Below are 21348 nucleotides of genomic sequence, written 5' to 3'. Positions count from 1 at the left end.
AGCTCACTTGTATTCTTGTTAAATGTTCTGTGTTCACCTACACAACCTAGTGTGATACGTTGTTAAGCTTTTGTCGAAGTTTGTACATTATATGACTATATTTACATTTGTCGTTGCAATATGCAACACCTAATTCCTAAAAATACTTAAATAATATTTAATTTTAGACACGATGACTTATTAGTTTACACAGCAGGTATTTTTCTTAAAATATACGTGTATACCTATCATAATATCGTTGGCTTGTTCCGTGTATCTACATAAATAGGTATATATTTTGGAAAGAATAATTAAAAAAAAAAAAAACAATTATATTATTGTAATATATCAATATCGAATTCTGGTGTTATCAGCTACATATTATGTAATGTTGAACTAAGATGTGATAAACTATTGTTACATCAACACGTTTTTTTAAACGTTTATAATTTGACAATTCTTTTAATTACAACTTATTACAAGAGTGTTAAAAACTCCTCACGTTCTATTCTCGATACACCAGTCACCACTGCACAATATTATATATAAAAATGTGAAAACCTGTACATATAATGTCCGTAACTTCAGAAGTCAAAACCCTTCAACAATCTGAAATTTTCAAAACTTATTTGTGTTATTCCAAAGAAAGTTTAAGCTAACTTGGACGACTCTTCTAAACGAGCAACTTTTTTACATCATATTTTCAGTATGAATTTATAATGTATAAACGAATTCAATGTCCCAACACAAGTGAAGTAGAGATTGTGATTTACAACACTTCTTTCGCCTTAAAGTTTAGATAAACACAATAGTTACAATCTTGTTTTACAACCAATAAGGTTTGCAGTTTGCATCATATTCTATTTATAAATTTATAAATAGGATAGGAATTAAAATAAGTTTACTGATATTATTCACTATTAGCATTATGTTTTAAATAAAAAGTGCAATTTTAAATTAATACATAAACACTTTTTATTACAATACTAATTATTTAAATACAACATGGTTCTGAGAGAAATAAGTATATTTTATTATTACAAAAGTAAAAAAAAACTACTTTCTAGTTGACATGTAAATATATCAAAAAAAAAAAAAAACACTAATACAATTTAAAACAAACGAGTTTAATAAAACATACATTTTTGTAACAAAATAATTGTAGTTTTGTTAACAAGGCAATATTAAGGTAAATTAATTTATTTATAACGTAACCTCTTAAAAATTCACTATACAATTTTTGCGCTAATCATGATTTTGATCTTTAGTTTAAAATTAATACATAAAAAATACTTTATTGCTACTGTAAAAAAAAAAAAAACCTAAATTATAAATTGAAATAATAGGAACTAATGATTAATGTTTACAAATCTTAAATATTCAGTGCGTGTGGTTTTCAATTCTAAACTAGTAGTTATAATATTAGTATATAATAATCATAATTTAGGGTCTATAATGTTTACAGTATATTTTTTTATTCTTGTTCAAGTTTGACACGTGATTTGTTTTACATTAAAAAATATAATTACTGCGCGTCATTTAAAAATACATAATAAATAATGTAAGTAATTACAAAACAAACAATTTTCTCATAAAAAAATCTTTTACTTTAATAATCTAGCACTTAAATTGTACAAATCTAATATTAATCCTTAGAAACCTGAAAAAAAAATTAGAGCTTATTAGTTTGACAAAATATGTATACAGTTAAGAAATATTAAGATAATGCATTTTTAAAAGAAACAAGGTTTTGTCAATAATATAATTTGATAAATTGGCAAGACCTACTAAAAGTTGAAACCTACAAAGCAGTCATGATATTAATTACTACCCCTTAATCTAGTTTTATTTCAAAACATCTATGCATCTAATAAAACACTGAGACAATTTTTACGAACTTTCAATGATATTGAAAATAAATGTATCTATAATACAATTCAAATTTTGCGTAGAACGTAAAATTTTGATTCCCTAATCATTATTATTATTACATTTACTTTCTCATTTAAGTAAACAAGTTACAACATTGATAAATACTTTGCTAACAAAATAAGTAGAAATGTCTTTTTATTGAGTAACTTTATAACGTATTTTAAACTTCATCAAAATCATTGATATTTAATGTTTTTTTATACTGTACATTATGTAGATTACACACAACTTAATGTACTGAATATACTTACACATTATAATAGTGTTAGAACTAGGTAGGTGAACTAGGCTCACATTTTATGTCAGTGGTTATATTTATTGTTTCATCGAGATACGGCCAATCTAGCTGTGTTCCAACATTTCTCACAGATACCTCTTTGAAGCATGATTTGATTTTTAAATTTGCCAGTCGCTTTTGAAGTAATGTTGTCCTCTTTTGTAGTGTTAAGAATTTATCTTTCCAAATTTTTTGAACATTCTTTATACGTCTAGCCTCATGAAATTGCTGACATAAATGACTGCGTTCCATAAATATTTCGGCAACTTTTTCTGTAACCATATCTTCGAATTGACTGGCATTCAGTTCTTCCAGATTTTTATTATAAGACTGTAAAAATGCATACAGATAAACAATTAATTTTACATACAGTAAGAATTGATTGTTAATGATTCACAGTTGTACCTACCAAAATAGTATATGAACAATTTTTGATCGAATTATATGTTGCTTGACCAGTCAACACGTTTTTGACCATGTACGATACAATGGCTTGTTCAGATGGGAATTCAAGTTTGCGTTCAATATGATTGTTTACAGGATGTTCAGTAGTTGTAGGCCTCGTAGGTTTAAGCTCTCTAATTACTGTTTTCGAACTACCCGCACTACTTACATTTTCATCAAAAGACTCTACGCTAGAAACACTACTTTCATCACTATCTTTCCAAGATTTATCATCGTAATCATCACAATCATCACACGACGAGGGATCGTCTTCATCACACAACATTAGTTCTTCATCTCGGCGTTTTGACCTTTTCGATGCATTGGACTTGGTAGAATTTGGCCCAGTGGTATCTGTGTATTTTCTGATTTTGGAAGGATTCCTACCACCATATCTTGTAGCATATTTACTAGTTGACCTGGTTTCGGATTTTTTAATAGTGACGTTATTTTTGACAGATTTACGTTTAGTCGGTTTTTTTTTGTGTGTTTCCATTGTAAATAGAACAAACGTAACTAGTGAGACGTTTTAAAAGTACAACTAAAATAATAAAAGTTAAAATACTGTTACAAATTGTGACAATTTGTAACAAAAAACTAGTTTGTCTTTGTCGTTACTCAAAAAATGATAATATTTTACACAAACCAGTCTAGACTCTAGTTGTTATCATTTGGAAGTAAATACATTTTGACAGTAACCACGTTCATTGTACTAGTGTAACGGTTAAGCATCGGTTATTCCATGACAATAGTATAAGGTATATCAGAGTTATGTGATCACCATAAAATGGCGTCTGGTGTTTTCGGCGGCCGTGTAATTCGTAGGGCGGAACACCAGCATCCATTTTGTAAATTTTGGTAATACCACTCGCCGGTATACCTCATGGAAATTGAATATTTTGTCATGCCATATTCACATAAACATTAAATCTACTGGAAATTAGAATTTGCGTACCGCCATTCTCGTTGTCAGACTTCTTTTTTAAAAAATAAATTTTATGATTTGTGAAATTTTAAATATATATTTAAAAAGTAAGCTGTGATTTCCTGATGTATGATATTATTAATATTAATCATAGACCTATAAAGAAATGGACTGATAGTAAAGAGAGAGGTCCGAGGATCGATATCGTTAAACAGAGATAGAAAGATTTGTTAGGCATTCCATGGAAAAATAGTAATATGATAATACCTCAACGAAATTTTTTTATTAAACTTAAATTTTAGATGCAGATCTGTGAGGGATTTTCTACTCTTAGACATACCTAATAACTTATTACTATTATATTTAAGTACATTTTCGAATTCTTTTCGAATTAAGTACTTTAAAATACATTTTGAGTTTTTTATTTAAGTTATACTCAAATCAGTTTTTAATATTGAAATTTATAATAAAAAAAGTTAAAAGTCCACACTTTATGTAGATACATTAATACATGGATATGTTCTGATAAATATATGATTATTTTCGTTTAAATACTTACATTTTTTTTGCTTATTTATTATAAAATTTGATACCTACTTTACATATATTTTAAGTACACATGTTTTAGTTTTGTGTTAAATTTATTTATAAGAAAAGGGCTTTACATTTTTTTACCAATTGTTAAATTAGAGAAACTTAATTTGTATTTTTTAAATATTTTTTTTATGATGTGGTCGGGATAATTTTAAAGCAAGGATAACAAGAGACATGTTTTCATTAATGTTCGATTTGTAAATGATTTATCAACCTGTGATTTTATTGTTCTGTGTAAACTCAGAGGTTAGGTCCGTCAAGCCACGGCTTTTTGCTCTTGCGGGTACGTGGTTAAAATAATATCGGTTCGCACAAAAAAAAAAAACAATAAAAAATGTAACCATGAAATGGGTATTTTTTAGCTTTGATGCGGAGTGAATGAGGATAATTGACGAATCAACATTTTCAGTAGATTATTTTCAAATAAAAAAAGTTAATTTTGTATTTTTTGTGATTTTTTCTTTTATGATTTCTCTTTTACACACAACGATTTTTTTAAACTTCAAAAATGTCTAGTATCACACTTTTATTATTGAGAACAAAAAAAACAAATTACACAATTTTATAATTATATTATTATAAACAATAAGACGTGGTGTCCAACAAATGCGTGTTAATATAAATGTCTCCATTTGGCATTTAGACATTAATGTAGGTAATTAATTATCAGTGAATTAATTTATTATTCAATCGATGATTCGAGTTGAAAAAAATATATACCACCTTCATACAATAAATCTATAATATATTGACTGGTGAAGCAAACCGAAGCTTGTAGAGTATAGACTATACATGTATTAAGTTATATTGACGTACATAAACTGTAAGCAAACAGGTGTAGGTATATATTCCAAATTGGGAAGTGACAATTTCTGCGTATAAAAAAAACTCCCTTGAAACATACTTACACTTAAAAATACTACGTATAAGTGTTGTTATTAGACAATACTGGAGTATACTTAATACGATCCAATCTAGTGTAATGGCATCGTTCAATAAGTATTAAACGTTATAATTTTTTAATCGTTATAATGTTGTGAATCATTATTGCTTTCAGATTTTCTCAAAAATAAAATGCGATTTTATATTTATGCGTTTTTGTGCTGCGTCTGGTGGGACGTCACTTTCGGAGCTCGCAGAATTAAGCTCGGCTTGGGAGAACCAAATTCGCCAGAAACACGGAACGCACAACCTGTCGTTGACTATTGGTTCCAACAGAAATTAGATCATTTTAACCCTACCGATAAGAGAACATGGAAACAGGTTGGTAGCCGAAAAAACCCTAGTTTTTTTATAATTAATGTATACGCTGTATAGGTATGCGACTTTTATGTGTATGCAAATTTTTACCAGAATGTTTTATCAAAATAAAATCCAGTAACGTAAATGGGAAATAACTTTAAACGAGGAGGATGGTAAAGCTTTCTAGTGGCCAATTTGACTTTAAAATCTTGGAATTTTCTACAAATTTCAGATGCACTCTTAAGAACTCATAAAAGAAAGTTGATTTCTAACCGTAGACGAGATAAGAATTTTTGAAAATTAGGATAATTGATGCGGAGCTAAAAAGGTATTGTCTTTACAATGATGTATTTTGATTTAGTTATTAGTTTAGTATTTTTTTTTTTTTGGTTTCTGGACTTACGATATCTTTTAAAACACTGAACTGATTCCTACATGTAACAAGTTTATAGTTCAGAAATTGCACTTCAAAGGTACTTTATTAGACCAAGAATTTTTACAATATGTAGTCAAACTTGTTTTTATTAAGGATTTAACAAAAAATAGGGAAATATACACTCTATGTACTTAATTTCCAGGCTATGCGTAAGTGAATCATTCGTAAACCGGTACTTTAAAAATATTTTCATTTTAATTATATTTCTAATTATGTTCAACTCTAATCGAATCCACCCTAATAATAAAATTACTATTTTATGCACATTGTTGCCATTACAATGCTTTTATCGATATTTGTACTTCACCATCTACAGATTCGCATTAAAGAGATTATTTGTGTTTATCACTAATTTAGTTAAAACAATTTTGGTTGATCTGTAATTCCCCTCGCCCTAATAGGTTCCGTCCCCACTATGTCTTAACCCAACTGTACTGGTTTTTAGCTTCGATTGGATCAGAGATGCTATTGGCTTTACAATGGTAGGGGCTTTTTTTTTGTCTGTACACAACTTTTTTAATACTGGACCAATTCCTTTGGGTAGCAACTCTATAAATCACAAATTTCATCTAGTTGGTCACTTGGGGGGGGGGGGGGGGGTAAAAGTTGAACAAATTTACTACTTCGCAGTTAAAATTAAAAAAAACTATACGAGTTTTAAAGTTTGAATTTTTACTGGCTATAATTTCGAGAAGGAATATTTATTTGGTATGACCCCACACGTCAGTAATCTCAAATTAAAATTATACCCATTTTTCATTCTCTTAGGGGGGGGGGGGGTCGCAAGTTTTTTTTTATTTTTTGGGTTTTTAAGCCGTAATTTTAGAACCTTGAAGTTGAAAACTTGCCAGTAGTTAAAACTCATATGTATCCATATATGATATCAACATATCAAACAAAGAAAAAATTCGGGACTACAGTTTTTCGTTAATTGCCGGAAACCTGTGTTTTTCCCAGATTTCGTATATTTTAACAAAAAAAAACTTAAAATCATTACAATAATTTTATGTAGATTTATTCAGAATGTTACTATTAAGTTTTAATACTCAAGTACCAGTTTTAGATTTTAATTAATTTTTTTTTTTACTTAAGTTTATTTTGGCTGAGTAAAATTGAAAATTAAGTAATCGTTATCAGTGTCTGGGGCAGCACGGCCACGGTTATAGATAATCTATATAGTTAGATTATCTATAATTAGATAGTTTATCTATAACCGTGAGCACGGCATAGTGGAGGACGCTTCAAAACCGAGCGAGACAATGGCCACCTCGCCGATTGTAACCCGTTCATGTTTTGCATACTACTTAATATACTACATGATACAATATATCTATAGACGCCTATGTATTGATATGGGCATCCCGTCCATTAGACATTGATATTGTGCACACGACCGTCTCGCTTTTTTTGTTCTTTACTTCGGGTCAACCACATTGCGGAAACGAAAAGACTGACGACCGCCCGTTGGTAACGTCGAGCCATGTGGGGTGTGAGAGATAAAGGTTAATCGAACCGAGGCGGTAGGTAGGTATTATAATATTTTATTTATTATTTTGATATCACAGACGACTTAATCGTGTGTCTATTGTAATCGTCGTTACTCGTTTATTGGAAAAAAGGCCGACCCGTTTACTTATAATAAGACACTTTATCGTTTTGAAACGGCAAAACCACCGGCTGTATGTAAATTGCGCCAAAATAAAATGACCCTTTTTCGATAATCTGATTTGTGAACTGCGGCAAAAAAAAATTTAACATTATACAAATTTCGACAAAAATGATAAGATACATTCTACAAAATGCGAAAATTTATTTTATATACCTACTATATAATATACTATACTTATATACAATAATACATATTGAAGGAGTCACCGATAATGGAAAGTTTTAAAATTAAATTTTGGTCTTCCATTCCTCAAACCAGACAAAGTCGAAGACTGGTTTGTTTTTTATTTGATAACAGGTATGCCATCTAATAATAAAACAGTAAAATTTTTCGATTATTTAACAAAACTTATATACGAGGAATATTCCCTACTTGTTTGTGGGCATCGTCATCAGTAGTTATAACAAATATGTATGTGAATCTTTCCATTCAAAATTAAATGCATATTTTTATCATCATCATCCATCACTACATAAATTTATAGATGCTATACAGGATGTTCAAGTCGACACATACATAAAAATTAGAAGTGCGGAAGAAGGTGTAATAAAACAACAAAGTAAAATAACAACACATAAATACAAATTTTCAAGATACGAATTTTTGAAAAAAATATGTTTCAAGAATAAACAACAAAATATTAAATAAATTAAATTAAATGTGAACAATAAATATATTATTATTTTAATTTTTCATTTTCCTAGACAGTATGATCTATTAGATGTTATTATGTGTTGTTTGGGCCACTTTGTTTTTGCAAAAAAAAAAAAAATCCAGTACAATGGGGCCGGGACGTAGTGGGGACGGAGAGGTCACAGATTTAAAGGAATTATTAAAACTGAAAGTGATAAAATCACTTTCGAATAAACGCTTTGATGCGACTTATTAGTTAGTATTTTCAAACCAGTAAAGTCCAAACCACAGTATAAACCAGCTTACTGTAAAAGTATTAAAGTGATACGCAGTGTTTACAAATTAGCATCAAAGCGTTTATTTGAAGGTAATTTTATCACTTTTATTAATAATAATTCATGTAGACCTGTGACTTCTCCGTCCCTCTATGCTTTGATAATATTATGCCTCAACCCTACTGTACTAGTCCTCTCGGATAAAATCAATTTCAAATAAACGCTTGATGCTAATTTGCAAACACTGCACCTCACTTTAATTATTTCTTACTATGCTGGTTTATACTGTGGTTTGGACTTTACTGGTATGAAAATACTAACTACTGATTCGCAGTAGTTTTTAATATTATTAAAAGGGTCTTAGCTTCCCCAAACTATTAACCAGTTGTGTGCCAATAAAGATCATGTTGTACAACTCCAAATATAAACACTGAATTGTGTTGTAAAAATACTTTTGTAATATTATATGAATTGTTATTTATTTATTTTTTTATGATTAGGTGTAGAGATAATTCTGAATGGTCACTCTAGATAATTATGAATCATCACAAAGAGTGAACCGTGTAAACGTGGCTTAATATGTATTGTTTATTATTGATTTTTTAGAGGTACCAAATTAATCAAGATTTTTACAAATCAGGAGGTCCGGTATTTCTTATGATAGGAGGCGAGGGCAAGATGTCATCGAAATGGATCAACTCCGGTGCTTGGATAGAGTACGCCGAAGAATTCAACGCTCTGTGCTTTCAATTGGAACACCGATTTTACGGTGATAGCCACCCTACCGAGTAATGATACTTACATAGTATAATACATTACAATAGTACAGATAATATTTTCAACGCAAATCAAATTTATAAAACGCGATTTTGCCTTTATTATTCTGCTTGCAATTGCAATATCACTGCGTAGACTGCACAGAATATTATCGCATATAGCCGCCTTGTAACCGATAGAGATTGCTTTGTGTTTGTTCAGAGACGCGAGCACTGCCAATTTGGTGTATTTGAGCAGCGAACAAGCATTGGCCGATCTAGCGGAATTCATAGTCGGCATGAAAGCCAAATATAATATTCCTCCTGAGAGCAAATGGATAGCGTTCGGTGGGTCGTATCCCGGATCGTTGGCCGCATGGTTGAGAATGAAGTACCCGCATCTGGTTCACGCTGCTGTTTCATCAAGCGGTCCACTTCTGGCCAAAATTGATTTTTACGGTAACAATTCGATTGATCATTATGAAAAAAACGGTTAGACCAGAGGGTTAGTGTTTTCCTTGAAGGAAAGACATTGGATCATGAATATGTCTTATGGCACGTTGGAGGCTAGAAAACGAATATAAGACACATTTAAGTAAAAAAAACCTATTAACCTATTAGTTAGATTTAAAACTTAACTTACGTATCGCTTCAAACGTGATGACAGAAAGGAAGGGATAGGGGAAGTGGATCTCAGCCAATAAGAGATCAGGGGAGGGGGAGAGGTTTTCTACTACTCTTCTTACTATCCTTACCTTCCCTCCAATTCTTCCACGTCTCTAGATATTATATTTCTTATCTCTTATATTTAATATCTCATCTATTATCTCTATTTTCTTATGTCTAATCTCTAATCTCGTATCTATAGTCTCTATAGTCTTTGATCATTTGTTGAATGTTGGCAATGATATTTTGCAAAAAAAAAAATGGAAATTTAATCAATAGATTGTCGACAGGTATACAAATATACGAAAAAATGTCTGATGAATATTGACTATTGTGTTTTTTTCTTATGATTTAAAAAAATTATACAACACTAATTGAATCTTTACCATTAGTTTACATTTTACCGAACTCAAAAATCAATTCATTTCTTAACATGTATATATATATATTTTTTATTTTACAGAATATTATAAAGTAGTGGAAGACGCTTTGTCGACGTATAAGCCGGCTTGTGTGACACAAATAAAACTAGCCAATCAAATGTTAAACGCCATCATCAAAAGTGGCAAGGAAATAAAATATATCAATAAAAAATTCAAGTACTCGCGTTTAAATATTTGAACAACGCCAAAGGTTTACTCTTGTTTTTTTTTAACATTTGCTTAATATATTATTTTAGATTGTGTGATCCGCTGGACAGGAATAACAAGAAAGACGTGTCGAATTTGTTTGAATCGTTAGCCGATAACTTTGCGGAAATAGTGCAATACAACAAAGATAACAGAAAGAGCAACATGACTGATACAAATGCAATAATTACATTAGAGACTTTGTGCGACATAATGACTAATGAATCAATTGTATCCCCTGTATGAAATCTTGAGTATATTCGTATTGATTATAAATATTAGTATTTATATTCAAGTATGATAAACATTGATATTATAATAAATATTAGATTATATTAATAACTATTATATATAGCTAATAATTGTAGTTATATAACGAATGTAAGTATTTATAATCGGGACCGCCATGAAATAACGCATACAATCCCCTTAAATAAGTCCCCTCACAGACCTAACTACAGTATTGAACACAGACAATTTTGTAGGAGTTAATTTCATAACTAAGATTGCTAAGCGCGCCCAAGCCCCCAAAAATTAATCCTATTTTTGTCAGATGTCTGTTATAATTAACTATTCGGACGGAAGGGTTGAAATATCAAATAATGTGTACACAAATTTGTGTATACAATGTCTTTCGTGATCCAGCCATTGGTGTATCTTCAAATTCGTCATACACAGCTAATATAATATCTTTCTTATTGTAGTACCATATGCTTATTGTACTAATTTATTTATATATTTTTCTAAAAAAAAAAAAAATGTCTTTCAAGTAAATCACATTTCTTATTTTTAGTTAGAAAAGTACGCAGCGGTTAACGACAGAATGTTATCCTCCAACAACTTAACTTGTACGGATTATGTGTACGAAAAAGAAGTGAATATCCTTAAAAATGTATCTTGGGAAAGCTCGGCCGCCTCAAGTAAGAACCATATTTTATGTACCTACAATTATTAATAAGATTAGTGTGTGAGTACTTGGCATTTATCTTAGGTTTTAGTATTGTAGCAGTATCATGTTAAAATAAGTACATAATCGCCTAGCTACCTTCTAAATAATTTTAAAGCAATAATTCATACGGCAAACAATGAACAATTATTTAATAGAACTTATTTAACTTTGATAATAGCCCAGTCGTCAATGTTTTAGTACATTAAAAAAAACTTTTAACTTAACCAGTTTAATAACCATTAACTTTTAACTAGATGCTATAAAGTTAATTTAATTTCCCTGTACCTATTGAGTTAATTTTTTTAATAACCATGACCTCTTTGCTATTTAGTTTGCATGGCCATTATGATGTTTAAGACATAGTAATGTTGTAATGTTTACGAAACTATTTTTACAGGCAGACAATGGACGTACCAGACATGTACGGAATTTGGTTTTTATCAAACATCCAATCAAGACGAACATGTGTTTGGCAATAAAAATCCTGTGAATTTCTTTACCGACATGTGCGTAGATGTTTATGGAGAAAAGTAAGTTATTTTGAACTTTGATATCTCACATTTGGGTCCTGTATTCCTGTTAAATTTTGGAGATAATTATCTATCTAAATTTAAATGTATGAATGTATGATGTTATTGTGGTGTGTATCTCTGATGCTCTGTTATAATGCTCTGATGCTCGATTGTCGTGGTCTGTTTAATAGATATAAATAGTCTCTGTTAAAGTTAATCACTAAAATATTAAACAATTAAACAATTTAGTAACAAAGTATGAAAAGACCTCAACACCACACTTTTCAGGCCAGCCTAATATTAGCCATTAAACTCGACACGTCACACGTCTTTTTACAGTTTTTAGTTGTGGCGATAGATACGGTTAACGCTGACGATCGACGCGCAGGCGCAATACAGCCAGGAACGACGTAGTGCGCGCAGCAAAAATTACATGCCAGTGGGCTATCTATATTATTAATAATCAATGGTTTAACTGTATGAACTTTTTAGATTTGAGGCATCTAGTTTCAAAACCTGTCCTAAGACATTTTGACAACGTGTTTGTTTTTTAAGTGACCACTATGTATTACATGTTATGTAAAACTGTTATTGAGTATCAAAAAAATAATATAACTAATTCAAACTTTGTTTATTTGAAAATCTTAGTTGTATTAGTTCTATCTAATGAAATTATTTGTTGTTTTGTGAAAATTTTCAAAAATTGTATAGCTGGTTTTGAAACTAGGCGTTTCATTAGGTTCTTGATATTTAGTAAGTTGCCTTCCCGATTTACTTGAGAATTTTATTTTAAACTGCTTCCGAACCTCCACAGCTTCTCACATTATTAATACAGCTCGTGTTTCTTATTGATTAGCAACGTGGTCTATGTTATTTTTTTACTAGTCTATTTGGAAATGCCGAACTGAAAGGACTGCTCGGCCACTTATCCTCTTTAGTAATTTTTAAAATAATGGCAATAATAAATGCGTTTTAAACAGGTTCAACACAGATTTGTTGGCTAAAGGCGTGGACCGTACCAACTGGATGTACGGAGAATTGAACATCAAAGAAACCAGAGTCGTCTACGTCCATGGTTCGGTGGATCCGTGGCATGCGTTAGGGATAACTCGTACGAAAACAGTGAATACAGCTGCAATCTATATTGTCGGTGAGTTTTTCGAATTTTCCCCCTTTCAAACACAACTTAATATAGTGTATCTTGCCATTAACCGGCCGTCCTATTTTATATATTATGTAAGACGTTAGGTCCGTGAATGGCTATTAACTTGGTTCTCTTTCAGGAACGGCTCATTGTGCAAATATGTATCCATCGGCTACCACGGATCTGCCGCAGCTGACCAAAGCACGGATTGCCATAAAAGCTTTTCTGAGTGATTGGTTGACCATCTCGGATGACTTAGATTCCACGAATCAGGAGACCGTTCGATTCGACTCTAAATAAATTTCACTGACATTTGAATAATTGTATTCAAAATAATTTTAAAACGTATTTGTTTTTTTAACTTATGATAAACTATTCCGGCTTACGCTCGAGATATAGACATTTTAAAAATATATTGATATGATGTGACAACTGTGTATAATGACTAACAAATATAGCTGACTTACTTAGTAAGAGTAGTTTACTTTTTTCTTCTACCTATATCTGTTTACATTTGTGTACGAATGGGGAATTTTACAGAATTTCAATACACTGTACAGTGAACCATTGTGTATAGATTATCAGTATCTACACCCAATTACTGTGTAAAGACATGATGTCAAAATTAATCTTTTTCTAAAAACCTCGTAAACAATACATGGATGATTAAGTAAATGAGTGATACAGGTTATCTTGCAAATAAGATATTCTTTGGTAGATGATGTACCTTAGTATGAAAGCAAAACACAATTATAATAATGTAAATAATAATATTCACTGTTGTTTATTATGAAACCCAAATTATACGAATTGCAAGTTGTGCCGGTGTCGCGCATGGTGGACAATTCCCACCATATGTATATCGCAGTTTATAGCTGATACGTAACACCTCTTTTTGCTTTTTTTTTTTTTATACTTACAATAAAATTAAAAAAAAATTAGTTTTAAACAATTATTAAAAACCAAGCTAACGACAAACCGACGTTCAACCAAAACCTATTAATTCAACAGTGGATATTTATATAAAAGTTATAATAACCTAATTTATCCAGCTTATTAATTTAAAGTCTTTCAAATGCTTTACGGTTATTGTAGAAATCTCATTTTTTTAAAACCATTTCAAAATGCTACGGATCTTTTTATTGACGTTATAAACTTCAAAGTTCAGTCAAATTCTCTTTTACCAAAAAAAAAGCTTAACAAGCATAACTAAATTAATATACAGGTTGCTATAAGAGATTCCAAAATCACCTCTCCCTAAACCCTGTTACCCAAGGGCGGAAAAATCACAATGACCTTGAAATATCATTGTATGTTAAAAATAAAAAATGATTCACATAGGTGGTTTTATCATAACTTGAAAAAAATCGTCAACAAGTCATGTTGGCCTTGAAATTCTAAAGACCATGAGTATTTGTCGTACACCGTTATTAAAATGCAAGTTTAACATGGGTATCTAAAAAATAGACACAGCCTTTTGGCTTTGTCTAATTTTTTTAACATAAACGAGCACTGTATTTCATTTATGCATACAGTGCAAAATTTAAACGCACATCGAATCACACAAGTGTTTTACTAAAGCAAATTAATTATGTTTCGAGTAAACGCTTAGGCAAGAATTCAGTAAACAAACATTATATATAATAAAATAAAGTCTACAATATGTGCGTGCCGCTAAAACTCAGAAACGAGTCCTTGTACGATCAAGGCAGTTATATGGTGTGGTAGCCCTCTATCCCCCATCCACGAAGAGAGTTTCCGTTTTTACCAAAAGGGCGTGCTTTTGAAGATATAAGGGTGGAAAGTTTCGCCCTCTACAAATTTCTACAACATTCGAAAGTATTCCACAACATTGTTTTGTTTGTTTACAAGGTAAGTGTTGAGTTTTTCTGTTTTTGTTTTGTTTTTTCTACTTTATTTTTGTTCTGGAACGTTGCTAGATATAGTAGCTTAGAGTATACCGTGTTTTTGTATATTCTAGAAATAGAATATTCGATCTCTGAGGGTATTTAAGACGAAATTCGTCGCACGTGGGTCAGTATTATTTTGACAGCTACAGTGCAATACAGTGGATTAAATGTGAAAGTCTATTATAGTCTCGAATCAGAATATTCGATTTTTAAAGTAGGAGCGGGATAAATGCGTAAAAAAAATGTCGGTTAATTTATTTTTATTAGCTTACATTTTAGGCTTATGATTTCGCTAAGGGTATCATTGTTTTTCTTAGTGTTAAAGCTATTCATATTTTACAAAAAAAAACATTTTAATTTTTAGATGTTTTAAAAAAAAAAAATTAAAGTGATGTACGGTTAGTGTGTAGCAAGGAGGTAAATAATTATACTGAGTGATTAGTTAACTATGGACCAGTCAATAACTTAGAAGATATTAAACTTTTTTCATTTTTTTTTTTATAATTTTATAGTTATTAGTTGGTACAAATTTAATATATTTTTTTTAAAATTATAACCCCATCGCTTATATGTTAAAACCGTATGAAATTAAGAATTTTAAATGGTAACGTATATATTTCATTAACTTTTTAAATCAGGAAAAATTTGCTGAACATTTTGACTGGTTGATAACCAGTTTTGGATAATTAGTTTTAAAGTAATTAAAGTTTAAAATTTAGGACGGGTGGAAGGGTGGAGAGTAGAGATGTTTTTATCTGCGCCTATTGCTCAACCGCCCTTCCCCTCCCGTCATAAATTTTTAATGGTATACGTTACCATTTAAAATTGCCCCAACCAATAACTATTAAATTTAAAAAAAATCTTACATTTTCTAAGTTATTGACTGGTCCATAGTTAACCAATCACTCATTTTACACACACATATATATATATAGGGTGATACATTAATGATAATACGCTTATTTTTTTTTGAAAACATTTTTTTACACAATCTGAAGTGTCTCCAATTACCAAAACTACAAGAATTACAGGTCTTAGTAGCAAATTTGAAAGTACTTATATAATATTGTAAGGTATATGTTTTACAACGATATATTATTTTGTTTTCATTATCGATGAGCAAAAAGTAGTCAAAGTAAACGAATGTAGCCAAATAACGACTGAAAAAGTTTAGTACATTTCCTGGGGGTCTAAAAAAGGTGGACTTTTTAAACTTAAATGCAAAGTTATACGCTTGATTTTCTTTTGAGTTATAGAATATTTTTCCGAAAATACAGAGAAATCTTTTGCAATTAATATTTTTTTATGCTAACTACTAAAGGTAACGATAACTATGTAAAATATTGAAATTTGTCATAAACAGTCGAACAAACGGTGGCCTTAGTTGACAGTTGTTAAAGTATACTTATGATGTGTCTTCTTTTTTTTTTTTGCGATTCAGCTGCTACGGCTAACAATACACAAATACAAATTTATACGTCTTGGGACAAAATATATATTATAGGCAAATTGTGAAATGTAATCCCTATATTTTTTTTTATGTAACTTACTAAAAGTTGTAACAGTAAATCATTAAAAAGCTCTCTTTATTGTAATTTAATACATAAAATAAAGGTAAAGGAAATAAGTAAAAAAATTCAAAATTATGGAAAAATGCAAAAAAATTAAAAATTGTCATTAGCGGTTACAATTTATTAAATTTTTCAAATATAATTTGATCATCTCCAGAAAATATTTATGTCAACTGATTGTATAACGATATGAACGCAGAACATTGCTGTGTCGCTTTAACAAGAATTAGATATATCTAGTATGGATACCTATTGACCTCGAATAATAGTTTCTGAAAAACCCTTAAAGATTAAACTATCCTTATTATCGTCATACTAGTTAAATTTGATTTGCCAATTTTCTACAACATCCTCACTTGCTACATTAATAAAATATTAAGTTATAATTTTAATTGTATGATAACTAGTACCGTCATTTGGATAAAGGTGGAATGGGCATAAATAGCTATCACATAAAATTCTGGTGTCTGGCTGAGATTTAACTAAGTAGCTTGAAATTAAAACAACAAGCAACTGGTAGCAAAAATAATTGCAAAGTATTAAAATTAATCATTTGGGAGCAGGTTTAATCTTTAAATTAAATTTCCTTAAAAACATGATTCGTACTGATTGTATGCAATAATTATAGGCAAATTTTAAGTACATTATTGCCTTCACAGTGCTTTTATCAATACCTATTTCATATTTCTACTAAATAAAATATATTATCGACGGCAATGTCACATTAACAATTTTATGTCTTTTTTATGAAAATTATCTTATCAACCAGCAATTGTTTTCGTCTTAACTTCTTCCGTTTATCTTTCCTTTAATCCTAATTATTTTTATTGCAATTTTTGCCGTTTAAAAACTTTTTTAAAACACTATCTATGTATTAAAATGAACAGTATTTGCTTCGTTTGATTGTCCGATCGCAAAAAACATCATCACACATCCTGATTCAAGGCACAGTGATAGTTTTTATAAATTGTTTTTTAATATTTACTGTTTTTTTTTAATTAGTATAACTCAGTACATTTTTAAGGCACGCGGTTCTATATACTGACGTTTAAAAGAATATGAAAAGACTTTCGAGATTGATTATAGCTATAGTAAAGTTTTTACTTATTAAAACAATAAAGTTGTGTTTACTTAGTATACCATAAGTTTTTGTAAAATGGAGCACATAAAATTTACTTAAAAATCTGTAGTGAAACTTTGTTTTATTAGGGAAAACCCAAACTAAAGAGGGGAATTACTATGTTACGGTGTAGGTTTGTAGGTTGAATGGGTAAGGTTGAATCAACAGTCAACAGCTGGTATCTGAAATATATTTGCATTATTGACTGCTACTTTATTAGGGGTCAAAGTTTTTTTGTGTTTTTAGCCGTAATTTTAAGACCTATTAGTTGAAAACATTTTCCAGGAGTCAGAACTCATAACATTATGTATTCATAACATATTAGACGAATAAAATAATTCGGGAGTACGACATTTTTTTTTAATTGCCGGAAAACTGTTTTTCGCAGATGTTTAATGTTTAAAAAAAAATTATCAAATCATGCCAATATTTTAATGGATACTATTTGAGCGGTCCTGGTAAGTTTTGAGTGCCCAAGCATAAGTTTTAGGTTTTAATGACATTTTTTAAAAGTGATTTTATCACATTCAGTCAGTTCGGCCCAACTTAAGTCCCGACCACAATTTTAATGGCATTTTCCCTTGTGAATATCCGTCGATAGCCATACTTAAGTTAGGTTACTATTTGTTTTACGGACTATTACAGACAGTAGTCGTACAATAATACAATATCTATGTGCGCAAATGGTATGTTAATAGTGTATCCGATTCGATAACATTTTCAAGTTTCGACGATTTGCTATGACCTTTGGATTTTCAACGTGTAAAAAGTAACACTAAGATGTGCAAAAAAAAAAAAATTGGAAATTTAAACATTGACAATTTTATACATTGTTTTTGTCGTTAGATCGACGTTTTTTTCTGCCTAAAATGTATGAATATTTATCGATGGAAAAAAAATGTAATCAGACATTCTCATGTGTGCACAAATGCCGAAATTTTATGTTTTTTTGAAAATATTTTTGATTTATTATGATTTTAGCATTTTCAATATAAAATGTGCTATCGACAAAATCGCACATGAAAAAACCGAAATTTTGACAACCCCCCACCCCTCTGCGAGAAAGGTTGACATATTTTTGGCGCATTTTCAAGATTTAAGAACTGATAATTAGTCTGAAGATAGGTCTAACAAGCAACATAATACATTAGTGTAGTGTATTTATGAATAGGACGTTTACTTTTTAGTTTTTTAATTCTGTAATTCGATTTAAAGTTTTTTTTTTGTAGATCAAAGTAGGACAACGAACGATACAAATTTTGGTTATATATTTTATTAAATCACATATCCATCTTAAGTTAGAGGAGTCCAATCATAGTCATCGTGTTGATGATAAAGAATATTGTCACTCGTGTGGTGTCAAAATAATATGTATCGAAAAATATAAGAAAAACAGTAAACTCAGACTCACACTTTGGTCATACAATTGTAATTACAGCTATACGCTTTGGGTAAAATGAAATCACTGATTTGTTAAAAATTGACCACAAACTTTTGGTGTCACCGCAATTATAAATATTTTAATATTGAGTAGAATACAAAGCAATGAGCGTTTTTAAAATTGATAGATCTATTTAATAACTTCGATGTGGAGCAGCGATGCTATTGGTTTTTGCAATGATGTGAGCTTTTTTTGTGTCTGTATACATTGTAACTTTTTTAATACTGGACCAATTCTTTCGAGTGGCAACTCTATAAATCACAAAATGTATCTACTTGGTTTCGGTCGGATCGATTTGAAATTAAAGTTTCGGTTAGGTTACGGCAGTTTTTTTTTTGGTTACATCGAGATGCAAAAGTCAAACTACGGTAGCATATCACATGTGATTTGCATATATTTGATTAAGCCAAGGTTAAACGACAGAAGGTGTTAACACCAACGGTAAAAAAAATATAGTAGATAGTAAACCTATGTAAAAAAATGTCTTACAGAAAAATACTTCAAATATTTTAATATTTGCAAAACATTCATGATGTTCAACATATTTCATCTTATTTCCATTTAAAGTATTAACCACGTTTTCTCGAAAAATAAAATGCACATTAACCATTGTAACAAATATAGGTGTATAAGTGATTTATTAATTAAATAAGCCGTTGTCCAATTATACTGATTAAATAGTGTACCTATAAATACAAAGTGACTGGTTAATTTGAAAGTGATTTTATTCAATTTTATCACTTTCATTTATAATAATTCCTGTAGACCTGTGACCTATTCGTCCCCTCGTTGCTTTGATTCCATTATGCCTATACTCTACTGTACTAATCCTCTCGGATAAAATCACTTTCAATTAAACGCTTTAATGCTTATTTGTAAATACAGCACCTCAATTTAGTACTTTCTAACTTTGCTGATTCATACTGTGCTTGGTTTGGACTATACTGGCTTGAAAATACTAATCACCGATTTGCATCGAAGCGTTTTTTCGCAAGTAATTTTATCACTTTCAGATTTAAAAATTCCTGTAAATCTGTGACCTTCCGTCTCCACTATGCTCCGAACTCACTGTACTGGTTTTTTAATCATTATAATGTTGTAAATCATTATTGTTTTCAGATTTTCTCAAAAATAAAATGCGATTTTATATTTATGCGTTTTTGTGCTGCGTTTGGTGGGACGTCACTTCCGGAGCTCGCAGAATTAAGCTCGGCTTGGGAGAGCCAAATTCGCCAGAAACACGGAACCCACAACCTGTCGTTGACTATTGGTTCCAACAGAAATTAGATCATTTTAACCCTACCGATATGAGAACATGGAAACAGGTTGGTAGCCGAAAAAACCCTAGTTTTTTTATAATTAATGTATACGCTGTATAGGTATGCGACTTTTATGTGTATGCAAATTTTTACCAGAATGTTTTATCAAAATAAAATCCAGTAATGTAAATGGGAAATAACTTTAAACGAGGAGGATGGTAAAGCTTTCTAGTGGCCAATTTGACTTTAAAATCTTGGAATTTTCTACAAATTTCAGATACACTCTAAAGTACTCATAACAAAAAAGTTGATTTCTAACCGTAGACGAGATAAGAATTTTTGAAAATTAGGATAATTAATGCGGAGCTAAAACGGTATTGTCTTTAGAATGATGTGTTTTGATTTAGTTATAAGTTTAGTTTTTTTTTTGGTTTCTGGACTAACGATATCTTTTAAACCAGTATGATAAATTAGATGTTATTATATATGTGTTGTTACTTTGTTTTTGCAGAAAAAAAAATCCAGTACAGTGGTGTCGGGGCATAGTGGGGACGGGGAGGTCACAGATTTAAAGGAATTATTAAAACTGAAAGTGATAAAATCACTTTCGAATAAACGCTTTGATGCGACTTATTAGTTAGTATTTTGAAACCAGTAAAGTCCAAACCACAGTATAAACCAGCTTACTGTAAAAGTATTAAAGTGATACGCAGCGTTTACAAATTAGCATCAAAGCGTTTATTTGAAGGTAATTTTATCACTTTTATTAATAATAATTCATGTAGACCTGTGACTTCTCCGTCCCTCTATGCTTTGATAATATTATGCTTCAACCCTACTGTACTAGTCTTCTCGGATAAAATCAATTTCAAACAAACGCTTTGATGCTAATTTGCAAACACTGCACCTCACTTTAATTATTTCTTACTATGCTGGTTTATACTGTGGTTTGGACTTTACTGGTATGAAAATACTAACTACTGATT

The 21348-nt window shown here is 30.3% G+C and overlaps 2 protein-coding genes across 6 annotated transcripts in view; one reads left to right on the top strand and one right to left on the bottom strand.

The window, feature by feature from the left end:
* The window catches only part of LOC126844986 (putative serine protease K12H4.7), a 29255-nt gene that overhangs the window by 3134 nt on the left and 4773 nt on the right, over positions 1-21348 (top strand). The window contains exons 2-10 of one of the 5 annotated variants that reach the window (XM_050583535.1): positions 5209-5414; positions 9013-9194; positions 9385-9620; positions 10291-10426; positions 10507-10696; positions 11250-11376; positions 11803-11935; positions 12898-13067; positions 13201-13535. In XM_050583535.1, the coding sequence (XP_050439492.1) occupies positions 5226-5414; positions 9013-9194; positions 9385-9620; positions 10291-10426; positions 10507-10696; positions 11250-11376; positions 11803-11935; positions 12898-13067; positions 13201-13361 (1524 nt within the window). In that variant the 5' untranslated portion in view covers positions 5209-5225 and the 3' untranslated portion in view covers positions 13362-13535. Of the gene's footprint in view, positions 1-5208; positions 5415-9012; positions 9195-9384; positions 9621-10290; positions 10427-10506; positions 10697-11249; positions 11377-11802; positions 11936-12897; positions 13068-13200; positions 13536-21348 lie in introns of those variants that run through there. The other 4 variants (XM_050583536.1, XM_050583537.1, XM_050583539.1 and 1 more) reach the window with 4 other exon arrangements.
* Positions 1155-3254, bottom strand: LOC126844987 (uncharacterized). The gene is made up of 3 exons (XM_050583541.1): positions 2598-3254; positions 2163-2518; positions 1155-1639 (listed from the first exon to the last, which is right to left on the bottom strand). The coding sequence occupies exons 1-2, from the start codon at positions 3126-3128 to the stop codon at positions 2183-2185; spliced, it is 867 nt and encodes a 288-aa protein (XP_050439498.1). The 5' UTR covers positions 3129-3254; the 3' UTR covers positions 1155-1639; positions 2163-2182.

This window comes from Adelges cooleyi, unplaced genomic scaffold, assembly GCF_023614345.1.
Source record: "Adelges cooleyi isolate 19-005CV unplaced genomic scaffold, UGA_ACOO_1.1 ACOO_flye_CR_arks_rails_tigmint_CR_PRNA_651, whole genome shotgun sequence".
NCBI lineage: Eukaryota > Metazoa > Arthropoda > Insecta > Hemiptera > Adelgidae > Adelges > Adelges cooleyi.
This window is presented reverse-complemented; position numbering and strand designations above follow the sequence as displayed.

Excerpts from the sequence above, each read along its gene's own strand:
- LOC126844987 (XM_050583541.1), bottom strand. The coding sequence starts at position 3,128 with ATGGAAACACACAAAAAAAAACCGACTAAACGTAAATCTGTCAAAAAT. Across the intron at positions 2,519-2,597 it reads ATTGTTCATATACTATTTTG|TCTTATAATAAAAATCTGGA; the intron begins GTAGGTACAACT and ends GCATTTTTACAG.